Source organism: Nesoenas mayeri, assembly GCF_963082525.1.
Source record: "Nesoenas mayeri genome assembly, chromosome: 1".
Lineage (NCBI taxonomy): Eukaryota > Metazoa > Chordata > Aves > Columbiformes > Columbidae > Nesoenas > Nesoenas mayeri.
This window is the reverse complement of record NC_137541.1, coordinates 75719406-75732174: the sequence shown is the minus strand read 5'-3', so window position 1 is coordinate 75732174 and position 12769 is coordinate 75719406. Positions and strand designations below refer to the sequence as shown.

The 12769-nt window shown below is 40.4% G+C and overlaps 1 protein-coding gene across 3 annotated transcripts in view; it reads right to left on the bottom strand.

Moving 5' to 3' along the window:
- The window catches only part of ITPR2 (inositol 1,4,5-trisphosphate receptor type 2), a 266577-nt gene that overhangs the window by 166838 nt on the left and 86970 nt on the right, over nt 1-12769 (bottom strand). For all 3 annotated transcript variants that reach the window (XM_080342096.1, XM_080342097.1, XM_080342098.1), the window contains 5 exons: nt 10525-10644; nt 10237-10422; nt 9371-9622; nt 8182-8326; nt 7093-7243 (listed from right to left, as the gene is read on the bottom strand). In XM_080342096.1, coding sequence (XP_080198222.1) covers nt 7093-7243; nt 8182-8326; nt 9371-9622; nt 10237-10422; nt 10525-10644 — 854 coding nt within the window. The remainder of the gene's footprint in view (nt 1-7092; nt 7244-8181; nt 8327-9370; nt 9623-10236; nt 10423-10524; nt 10645-12769) is intronic.

Below are 12769 nucleotides of genomic sequence, written 5' to 3'. Positions count from 1 at the left end.
GCTGGTTTCCAAGCTCACTGCTACATTAGGAGACATCAGGCATGTTACTGGAAGTCCAAAACGTTCACCATTAGCAAAGTCGAGTTTTCAGCAAAGCTGACTTTGTCTCAACTGGTGCCTCAGTGCAGGTAGGTAGTAGTTACAGCTGCTTACTTATAACAGCAAGTCACTTTCCCCATGACTGCTGAAACAAGAGCCTTGACTCCCAATAGCCCTGACTTTGGGGATTTCAGTGAGACCTGTACTTTTGCTCCGCCATAAGCTTCCTAAAGCTTCAGTGCCATATTAAGGCATGCAGCACTGCCAGGCCTTGGGGATCCTCTGGCAGGGAACCGTATGTGCAGTAGTGTCTAGTTACCAAGAGCTAAATTAAAACCCTAGTGACAGCTTTAGCCCTACATTTCTTTGCCTTTGTTGATTTGGCCAGATTACTTTCTGCAACTTAATTTTTCTGTGTGAGTAGTTATAGCCATTTTAAGACATATAATAACCACACTTCAGTACCTAAAGGAACACATTTAATTTCAAACCCTTTAGAGCTATATATTATTTGCCAGAAGCATTAAGCTTTACACCTCTGTTTGTGAAAGAGGTATTAATTTTTACAGGTTTTCTACAGAATTTGCTCATAAAGACTGCAGACCTACCATAAACAGGCCAAGAATCACACTTCATTTCTTCATTAAACCATTTTTCTTCACTCAATAACTAGCTGACCTCAGGTAAGCCTCACAGAAAACCTAATACATAACATTAAGGGCAGAAGGTAAAGCCACTTCTATGTGTTACACAGTCCTCAGAACTAATGAGGCAAAACAAACAAACCCAACAATATGCTATGCACATACATTTGCTACCCACCCCCTAAGTGAATCTGGCCACTCCAGCCTTCACTTACCTCCAGTATATCCACAAGCCCTCCCTTTTTGCATACAAACTCACTGCTGCCCAGCCATGGTGGAATTCTACAAACTTTCACCTTTTCCTGATGTTCTGTAAGTTCTGTTGATGTTGCCTATCCCCAAAACCACAAAGCAGTATGAAAAATACAGCTTTCATGCCACAGACATTAGATGAAGGAAAAAATAAATCCATCAGCATGCTGGCCTTGAAAGCAAAGAGCATCATGGGGACGAAGCCTTCTGGCACAGTTACATCTATGAAAGAGATATCGATTCCTAGAGGAGCAATGGTCTCTGGAATCACATTAATGCACAGGTCTCATGATGAGGGAAAGAACAAGGAGGAAAGAGAAATGGTCCATGCTAGAGAATTAAACTCTCAGACTGACCTCCCCTTTTGTCTGACATTATTCCTTACTGAACAGCAGTTGCTTTGCTATAGACAGCTGTGACTAATACAGCTAACTTTCCTAAGGGTTAAATACTTTTTTCTTTTGTAACTCCTTTTTCGTAAACTGCTGGCATGAATTATTGCTCCAGTCTGCCAGGTAGCCACTGCCTCATTAGCTCTGCTAATCAAAGTGTGGCTCAAGAAGATATTTCAAACCGTCACCCAGACAAAAGAGGCGATAACAGTCATGGATGCAAGGCTGAGAAACAATATAGTATTTTCTAACAGTCCCAGATGAAACCTGGTCCTTCTTGCTCACGGAGGACCCACAGGCACAGTAGAAATGGCAGGTCCAACCTTGTTCTCAACCCTGTTCTAGGATCGGTCTCACTATTGGTGCTTGTAAGCAGTATGTCTCCCTAGTTGCAGCCAAGAAGGATGGAATCTTCTTGCTCAGCTGAAGCGAAGGGACTAAGCAGAATAACAGGATGTATCTAAGGGGCAGAAGATCAGACGAGAGTCCCCTGACACACTGATACAGGACCACTCCTTTGCAGAGAGATGGTGGCCCACCAGTCCTGAAGTCCACAGAAGAGAGTGAGGGCTTCCCCATTCTGAGCCCTGCCAGGGTTGAGTCCTTTGGGGTACATCCCAACAAAGCAGCAAAGCTTGCAGTGTGACACAGGGGTCAGACTCTTCATGATACATTTAAATGTAAATGCTTCATGATCTCAGGACACCTATAGACAGATCTTCACTCCCTTTGGTCTACAAGAGGGAGGGATATGCTACCAAGCCAAAGACCCAGACATAACATGAAGGAGCTGAGATATTTGGCTACCGGTTTGAATAGGTGAGAATCACAGAAGCAGGAGCAATTGGAGTTTATATGTAGATTTTAAAACTTCTGTTTCAAAGATACTGAGCACAGCCTTCCTTTGTGGAAGTGCAGGGAGCTGAAAGACTGATGTCAGCAGACCCTGGGCCAGGAAAATTGTAGTAATTTACATAGAGCTCTTCAGGGAAAAACATGATCTGCAGATAATCTAGATTTGTCCGACCGGTTTTCAAATCAGTGCCCAGCACTGTGGAGTTGCATCCCAAGACATATGCAGCTTAAATTCAAGGATGTATTTCCTTGCATGTCATTATTCTCCTTCCCAAACAACACTAACTAAATAGCACTGAGCTGCATGGCAAATGTGTACCTTGCCTGCTAATACTACCATGTCGTTTCATCTTTCAGACCTGACATATGCTGCAGCTGCATGGCTTGACTAAAATCAGCTATTTGAAAGATCAATCACACCTAGAGAAAGATGTGCATTTTAATTCACAGAGAATAAATAACCAGTATTGGACAAGGCAGATTGGATCCTGACTCTGGAATGATACAGTAGGGTGCACTTATTAGGAAAGCAATGACTTTACCTTTTAATTAAAACTGCAAGAGATTATAATGTTCTTGAAAGGTGCTAGAATGACAGCACTACTAAATGAAGTCCTCACTTTCTCCTTAAAAAATATCTCTTTAGGATACAGGCAGTATATTTTGTAAACCCCATATTTTTTAGAATCTAAAAGGGAAAAAGAAAAACATAAAAAAGCTTCAAATAACCTCAAAAAATGATTCAAAGTTAAGACACTGTAAAAAAGAGTTGGCTGCAACATTGTCAAGTGAATTCATTTTTAGGATACAACCTAGGTAAGAAGCATTTCCAAAAACATACATCTTTTCTTTTTCCAGGATCCTATCTCACAAATAGTTCTAACCAACTTTTCCCAATCTGTCCTCATCAAATAAGGTCACAGCTGAGAACTACATGTGCACTAATTTAATTCTGCTTAAGGTAACTGACAGTGGCATTAAAATCAAGGTTTTTAAAGGAAGGCATAATGTTAACAATAAAATTAGGCTCTTTTCAGAATCTTTGCAGAACCAACATAGAGAAACTCACATACAACATCAAGGACTACCTCAGCCATCAACATGAGTCAAAATTTAAGTGAAGGATGGAAAAGGACATCCTGAGGTAAAAGGTTAATTAAGTTTTCATGGAACTTCCACTAAGCCTAAAAATACATCCTATTTTGCAGATTTGCTTCAACAGTTCAAAACTTGTTATATATACTTCCTTACTTAGCAAGTGGTTTTACTGAAATAAGTGGGTCTATTTAAGAAATAAATATTAAGCAAGAAAGAAGACTCCAAATTGCTGGTTATGAATTTGGTTGTTCAATTTTGAGGTGCACAGCTCCAGGCAGGCTTCCCACAGCCAAGACTCACCTCACATTTTCCCCCACCGTTACTATATTTCTACCCATTCCTAAAATCCTGACTATAGATTTTGTGATGTGGAGCAGTTGCCAAACCACTAAGGAGCCAAGCTCACCAGTGCCCTACAACTCCATCTTATGGGAATCAGACAGTGCAAGCTTTTGTTGCTACTGACTTGGAACAAACCAATGTCAATAATGGAAAGACAGTATACCCTATCTGTCCCCAAATTCATTCAGCACTGAGTTTCCCATGGATATCAATACTTCGTACAAAAACTAAAATGCAAGACCTATCATGTAAAATAAATAGATCCTACCAAAAATTCTTAGCTTATATAGAGCTGCCACCTTCAACCTACTTCAGTTGCAGAATAGGAATTATATGACTTTTCCATTTGGTCAAACCTCTTCTCAAGTTACTTGCTGTAGAACCTGGAAATCAACTGCATTTCTGAAGAGGCATAATTATTGACAAAATATTGCTGTTAAATATCAATTTAATATTAGTCTATGTAAATTTACAATGAGACAGTGATGAAAATTTAAATATACAAAGCCCCAATGGGTATTCAGTTGCACTTTCCCAACATTAGAGTTACAGGATCAGGCCCCTAGTGCTGTATAAAATTTAAACACAATTGTTTATACCATTAAACCATCAGTCCCAGACGTTGTGGCTGACTTTCAGTGTTTGTCAAAACTGGGTTTTAGAGCAACACTTCAAAGCTCTAATCTCAAAGTATGAAATACATGTTCTTACTGAATTAAAGCTAACGCCTAGACATTTGTGATCACTGACTGATGAATTAAATAAATAAGGCACAACACAAAACTCTACAACTTTTATAATCTCCAAAACTAATAATCTGCTTGCACACATTCACAGTAGATAGACAAAATCACAATAGATACAACCTTACCTTTGGGAAAAAAAAGAAAAAACCAAAACACCACATCAGTGTAATGAGTTTTGCAGCTCAGGAAAGCTAACTTTCCTTAAGAAAGAAGCTGTGTAAACTCGCACATCCCTAGAGCAATAACATGTTGGAGGGACATCTACCTGCAATACTCTGTGTTCAAAGGTATGATATGAATGTTCCCATTTTGCTTGAGTAATGTTTTTCAGACATGAAGTATGTTCTTCAGACATGAAGTTCTATGAGCTGATTGCTCAAAAATAGTGAATAGGAATTACAAAACTACTTGAACTGCTTCTAAATTTTGCATCCTTGTGGTACATGCATCTTCATGGTCTAATTCTGCCCATGGGTAGGTAAGTATGCACCTCCAGAGAAAGGAGGAGGAATAGTAAGATGCTTGGGCATAGCAGTTAAACATTCAGGATTACTCTGTCTCAGCTGCAAAGTGAATGCAGAGTTTATGTGTTTTATGACCTGTCAATGAAAAAAGAAGGAGACTGAAGACAAGATATGGCCATCCAAAGACAGGCATCCTTGTCTTTTATCAAAGACTGTAAAAGGCCTTTCCAGCAAGTCTTATAACTATTTCAATGACAAGAACACCAGTCTCTCCACAGCAAAATTTCAATGCCTATTTTTAAGCCTAGACAGCATAGCCAATATCTCTATTGCTGGTCTCCCTTAGGATGGCAGACATGACTGACAACAGTCTGAGGTAGCAAAAAGCCCTCTCTAAAGCAATGGGCTTTCTAGCCATATAGTTAACAGGAAAAGAAGAAAAAATAATAAAAACACCAACCCACAGATCATGTCCAAAAGAACAGCAGTGAATTGTCATATTCTGACTTGAACTAGTCCACTGTTTAAAAGATAAACAGCTACAGCGAAGAAAAAAGTTTAAAGAACCTTTATAAAAGCTGAAGCTAATCAAAGACACAAAAAAATCCCACCTTTGTTCTGTGACTTTTTCACTGAAAGAAGGTGAAATAAAAATAAATGTGTGACAAAAGTTTGAAACAAGGCTCCAGTCAATGGTTGATTGTTACTAACAAGGCTACTGAGCTTCCATTTGCATGGTGGTGACATCTTCTGCATTCCTTCACACTCATTTGTTTCAGAATAAATTCATTGATTTGCATGGAATTGCTATGGAAATTAATATAACTGAGAGCAGGTCTGTTCGCACTCAATGGGTGGTTCTTTCCTATATAGCCTGAAAGGAAACCCTTCAACAGAAATGAAAGGGAATTAAGGATGAGACATAATTTTATGGGTAATGAAGGTGAGTGAAAGCACTGAATGAGATGTATAATGAGGATTAGAGACTAAAGCAGAGAGAGAACAAAATGGAAGAACCAGATCTGCATGTTCCATCTTGCCAATATGCCAAGATTGTATCTGGAGTCAAACGGAGTCCAGCATCATTCAAGAAGTGAGTCTGCAATGCAGTATTTCAGGGACAAAAAAGGAAAACATAATTCCAAGTGTCTGAACATACAGTCGTTCTCTAGTGCTGTAGAAGGACTGCAGACAGTTGTAGCATGCCTTAGTGTGCGCAGCATTGCAGGAACGACTTTCAGGGGCTTTCAGTAACATGCACTGGCAGTGATGGAGGAAAGAACATGAGAAGCAAGCACAAGACTTATTGGCTCAGAGATGACGATGTTAGTCCACATTTATCCAGAGCCCGTGAACCTCGAAGAAGAAAAAAGTTATGAAGGATGGCACACTCAGGCATGGTATCTGTACGAGTGACTGAGCAAAATGATGATTAGGAAAACCAAAGGCTCGGAAAAGGCCTCCTAGAGAAAATACAAAATAATTGCTGTTTCAGACAAGATAGCTCATCCTTTTTGGTGCTGTGGGCCAGCTGCCAGTGCAATGACACACCAACCACATATTGAAACAGACTTTGCCACCAGCCAGTCTCCTGGACCCTCAGTCCACATGACTTTCACACCTCCCTTCCCTACACACAGGAAAACTAAACTGCTAAGTTTCAGCATCTTCCTGGTGTGCTCATTCTTCAAGACTTAAACCATGGTAGAAAAGGCAGTGAGACATATAGTGTTGTCCTGGGGTTATCAGGCACACGCTCTGGTCTGGGTTAAAAAAAGAATGTTCCAAACTGACACACACATGCAGAGGATGACCTCATCTGGACTTCCATCTGGTGCTTCTGCAGTTGTGGGACCACTAGCATCTCATTCTCCCTTTAAGTGAAGTGCTAAGATGACTAATAAACACCTCTGCCAGACATGAGCCATAAGAATTGCTGTACCCAGGCAAGTGCTATCTGCACTTGCTTGGGTTGTTCAGCACAAGGGACACTGAGGCTTAGATTCAGATTTGAAAGTTCAGTTCCAAACAAGCAAAGGCACAGCAGCACCAGCACAGTAACCACGGGTCATGAAGGCTGCAGCTCTGTTTAAAAAGGTTCCTTTTTAGCTGACCATCAATGTATCCTGCAATACATTCCTGTAAGTGGGTTTACGCATGAATAAAGAACCTTGAAAGACCAATGAGACATTCCATAAGTTATTTCCAATTTAAATAATGAGTTACACACTGGAATAACAGTATTTGCCGCTTCTCTCACCTCCATCCTGAAACTTGCTCAGCCTTTCAAAGTATGATGATATAGGAACTTGAACAATATCTAGAATTGCCAGCAGTGTCCGAGTCAGCCTGAGAAGCTCGCTAAAACTATAAAAGCCGAAGTATATGAGGTTTCGAGCCAGATGTACCACCTATGAGAAAAACAAATTAAAAATGAAGGAAGTATTGGCAACCTTTGTGATATTCAGCTGTGCAATATGGTTGCATTTCACAAAAATCCAGATCTAGAGTGCACTCAAATTAGTACAAGTCTTTCCACTGATTTAAACAGGTCTTGGACTAAGGTCAGTAACATCAAATGTCTTTCAGGGCTATACAAAACAACTGGTCAGTCAAATTACAACAGAGAGCAAAACTAGCATGAGATTTAGGAAGGCTCGAAAGGATACAATTTCCTCTGGGAAAAATATATAAGATCAAGAAGAAAGACTCCAGGAAATTGTTTAAAGAGACAGCAGCTGTGGGGAAGGTGGACGTCAGAAGAAGAGTAAGACAACTATGGTAAGTATGGATGGAGGTGATTTCAGATGACCACAGGCAGAAGTGACAAAGCTTGGGAGGCAGGTTAGAGGAAGAACTATAAAAGTTGTAAGCATTTTCCCTTTATTATATGTTATTTGAATCTAGAAGACTTAGGCCTACCTAAAGATCTGTCAGGAATTTCAAACAATATTTAAAATACAGTATTAGGCTATTCAGAGTATTTCCTTGAGTGTCATATCTTACACATAGGATAGTATTTACTTATATTGAAGAAATCCATGCATACTGATTCACTAATGTGGAGTGAAAAAGCATATGGCAGCTCACCCACACACGTATCCCTCCTCCTGCCACTGAAACACAACCACCTTAGGAGAAGGAAAACTGCTGTTTCACAGCAGACAGTAGTATTATTTTCTGCAGTAACAGTCATTATCAAGAACACTGGAATTGGGAACTGGTGCTTCTTTACGACATTTTACACCAACATTTATCCTGCAACTACCTTTATTTTGAAAGAACCGATGTCAACTTATCTGAAATGAGGAGGAATACTGTAAGTAGGATACAGATAGCTGAGAAGCACCTCAAATGTAAGTTTATTTTTCTCTTTGTCTCCAAAAGGAAAAGGCTGATTTACAACTTCTTTCAGGTACTCTTCCACAAATTCCATAGTTAGCGCAAACTTCCTCTTCATTTCATTCCTTGACGAATCTGTGAAAGAATCATACCTAAAAAAGAAGGCACAAAAGGAGGGAAAAATAAACACCTCAGATATCAGGATCTGCTCTCACTAAAGAAAAAAATAAACCCATCACAATGCTATGAAATTACTGTCAGTTCTCTGTAAGGAGAAGGGGTAGAGGTCAGCTGATTTCTTGGTAGATACACAAAGAGGATGCACAAACCTTCCCTCCAACAGTGCCAGGAAGGGTTGCAGCAAACAGGGATAACAGAGACAGGAAAATACTACAGTTCTGGCAGATAGCACTCTCAAATCTTGCTGTGGCAATTCAGTAAGTCACTAAGTGTCTGCTGCCCTCTCTGGCCATCAGCCAGAGTTTATTATTTCCGCAAGGAAGACAGCAGATCAGAAAACCAGCTGGGGACAATCAGCTTCCTCCTTTGCACCACCAACTAGGACTGATTTTTCATATATGTCAAAACAGTCCTTCATCTCTCTACCAGAAGCAATCTTGTCTGCTGCACTGCTATCCTTCTTCCTCTTTGCCTCTTCAGCCAGATACTCCCTGTCTGGGCCTAGCCCAGTGGCGCTGCTCCATCAAATCAATTAAGCCAGAGAGGATTTCCACTGAAGTCAATAGGTCCTTCTCCCATACTTAACACATGCTTAAGTACTTTCCTGGATGGAGGCCAAAGCCTCTGGGAACTGTTTGTCAGGCAATAGCTGTACCTAACTGTAAATTCTGGCTTTCCAACTGTGGCTTTCAGTTGAGCTTGAGGTATAAGACTGAGTTCCAGCCTAGCAAACCTGTAATGTTAGACACAATTGGATTACTTCAAGTAGAGCTGGTCTGAGGAAAGGCCATTCTATTTTTCCTCAACTTGTTCCCTGTAAGAACAGTGAAAAATAAAATGGAAATATTTCCATATAACGCCACCCATGGAAAACTCCAAGAGTAGCAATAATTAATAACTCTGTGCTTTGCAGCAAAACATGTTTTCACATGCATGTTGCATTTACAACCATGCTGTTCTGAGACTAACTCCTACAAAATGCTTTTGTACTTTAGTTTGAAACACTTCCAACTCACTCATGAATTGTGATCTTCGTAGGAATTTCAGTCCACAATCTGGCATATCTAACAGGTACCACAGATTCCTGAGGATCTCTGTCCACATGCATGTGTAGCATCAGTCGACAAAAAGAAGCCCGGAGGTCATAAGGGAGGCTTTCATCAGACATACAGCGTAGGATCAAGTCTACCGACAGCTGTGCAGAAATCTGGTTGATGGCGAGATATTGGCGGTCCAGGCACATTCTTGCAAAGAGGTTCAGTTGATACCTTAAAAAAAAAGGCAATAACATACAATATTCAAATAAATCAGTTGGAAATGAAACAACATACTTCAGTCTCATTTTACAAGCCTGACATCAGCCTTTCTGATATAAATCCTAAAAAATAACAAGAGTGACTTTGCTAATCAAGGGATCGACTTGCCACTAAAAATGCTAACATCAGGCTCCAGCCCTTGTGAAGACTGGGCTCCCTTTGAAACTCTAAGGAAGCACCGCTCTATGGAAGAACTATTTGTTTTCGATCAGTGTTAAGACACTGTTCCATGATCCCATTTCCCCTCTAATCCTCAGGACTCCTTCCTCAGTGCATGCCTTGCTTTCAGGGCAGCACAACCTAAAATAAAGCCAAATGAAAACTAAGAGTTAAAATGATAAAGAGACACAAAGAGCTGCCATGAACAAAGGAAACTCAAGACTTGTCTGGAATAGACAGCAGAGATTGTGAGGCTCCCGACAGGAGAAACTTGAAACAAACTTTTAACCCCAATTTCTGGCATGACCTGTTTTCCTTTTTTGATATTGGCAAATGAACTGGATAAAGAACAGCACCAGGGTCTTCAGAGAGTTTACATTTTCTTCCATTTGAAAAAGCAGTTTTACCTGTAGTAGGTAAGAACTTCTAAATCAGCTTTTGTGCCCTCCTTTGCCTCCTGAGCCAGATGCCTGATGGCTTTGCCATGAGGCTCCTTGTTACTGTCAATCCAGTAAAGCCACACTTCCTCTTCATCAATGTCATCCGAGATGACTTGGCATTCCAAGGGATTGTCCATTTGTGTCGAAACCAGCCTGCAAAGACAAACCATTCACAATGGAGCCACTAGCAAACTGCTACAGACACAACCACAGAGCAGATAACAAAAAAAGTATGTTCTGATTATGTATGCTCACTTGGTCTGAATGAGAATGTCAGCATTCCCTGGGCTCAGCATAAACTTGCAGATGAGTTCCTGAGTTACTGGTATTGCTGTGGTGTTAGATACACACAGGTCCGACAGATAATCCAAGAATCTGCAGTCAAAAAAGCACAGATGGAACAGAACATGAGACTTAAAATACTACACATAAACACTGCAGTAAAAATTTCTCGTATTCATCACTAATATGCTCAAAGGAGTGTATATCGAGAGATTTATCAACATGCGATCTTTGCCAACTCATACTATTGCAACTCACAACAGACAAAGATGAGTAAAAGCTTTGAGAGCCACTCTGAATGGTGCTGAACGATCAGTCAAAGAGAGAAAACAAAAATACCCCAAGTGTGACACTTCTCAGCAAATTAAAGGCCAAAGAGTTGTGCCAGAATGTAAGAACAGCCTGAGGTTGTCTTACATTTGGCTGGCAGGGGAGCTCCACTGAAGGCCCTTGTCCTTGTCAGGAACCAAAAGCAAGAGTACACATTCTCACCCATCTCCACCATCAGGTAACAAGCATCTCCCCAAATCAAGCAGCAAGGAAACGCTCCTTGTGCTGGAGATCACCGTGTGCCCTCTGAGGAACTGCCATTGCACTGGAGGAGTCCAGACTTCCACCTTTTAGAAGCCAACAGTTAGTGAAGAGAGAATATCTGGCAGGACCTGAAGACAAGACCTCTGTATTTAAAGAGGTCATTCCACATAAATCAGAAATAACAAAGTTTTGCATGGAAAGCAGTTTCCTATGAATTTGTCTCTTGAATGTATGTCTTCTGACATTTAAAAAGGTTCAGGCTGAGGCTTTCCTTGCAGCTGGGACATTCACTAGGTATCTGCTTCTTGCCCCTCTTTCATGGATTCCTCGGTGTGTATTAACAGTCATCCATATTGCAGCCTTTGCCTCACTGGAATACAAAGAGGACCTCTTCCCTCTTAGCACCTTCTTTTCATGACATTCATAGGAACTGAGTATCTCTGAGTTCACCACTCCTCTAGCAAATGTAGCTAAAACTGAGCAAGAGGCTCAAGAGCTGGTGGGGCAGAAAATAGTAGCAGGCACATACACACCGATCACATATTTCACTTCCTTAGAAATCAAGGAAAAAAAATTCACCATCTACTATCAGCGATTCAAGGATCCAAGAGTTTGAACCTCTATAGGTTATCATCCTACCAGAGGGAATCAGAAAAATAATTTCTACCTTAGCACAGACCACACTCCCCACAGAAATCTGGGAACAGCAAGGGATGAGTGCAGAAAGCATTTTTAGGGTACACTATCACCAATTTTACCCATCGTCAAAACGAAGCTTTGTGGCAACAGGTAATTAATAGTGCACAGCAATATTGCATAACAAAGATAATGCTACTTAAGCAGCACATAATTACATAGAATTCTGAAGGAATTACCTAGTTGGAGCTAAAACTCAGGAAGGTTTTAAATTTTGTAGCTCATGTATTTCAGAGCACACTGCAACAAGCAGTGCCTCAAAAGTCTACAAGATTCTCCATGAAAATAAGTGTCATAAGATCGAACCTTTACTGTTCAGATTGCACCATCTTCATAAGGTATATTTTTCAAATATTTATTGCTCTTGGACTTCAGCCTTAAAGAAGTGAATACACAGCAGTTGCACCATTTAGTTATGCAACAAATATTACAACAACTATGACATCCTCCATCACAAAAAAGTGACATGAGATTGTCAATAAACACTTGGACCCTTCAGCACTAAGGAGCTGATGTCATGTGGTTTCCTCTTAGTACTGACCAAACCCAAGACAGTTTAGCATGGGAGAGGCAATGAGATTAGCGAGTGAGGCAAAACAGTTGCAGATACATAAAGAGTAACTGAAGCAGTGGAGCACCAGGGCCTTCAGCTAACAGAAAAAATTGTATTCATGATTACAGAGGACATTAATTTGCCCTCAGTATGTTAATTTATTATATTTGTATTACTTTGGTAATACATTTCCTTTATATTCTGACCTAAAGCTGATAAAAAAAAATTTCCGACTGAGTGAAGTTCAAGTCCAGAATTTCTAATTTGGAACAAGATCTGGTCTAGGACACACATTCACTGGGATCTTCACTGTCCTAGGCCCTTTTCAGGTCTGATCGGGACTCAGGACCTGCAGGAAAACCAACATTAATAAAAGCTTAGAAAAACTGACGTGTAATTTGCACCAAGATTATCAGCAGAGGAATCAACACAAAT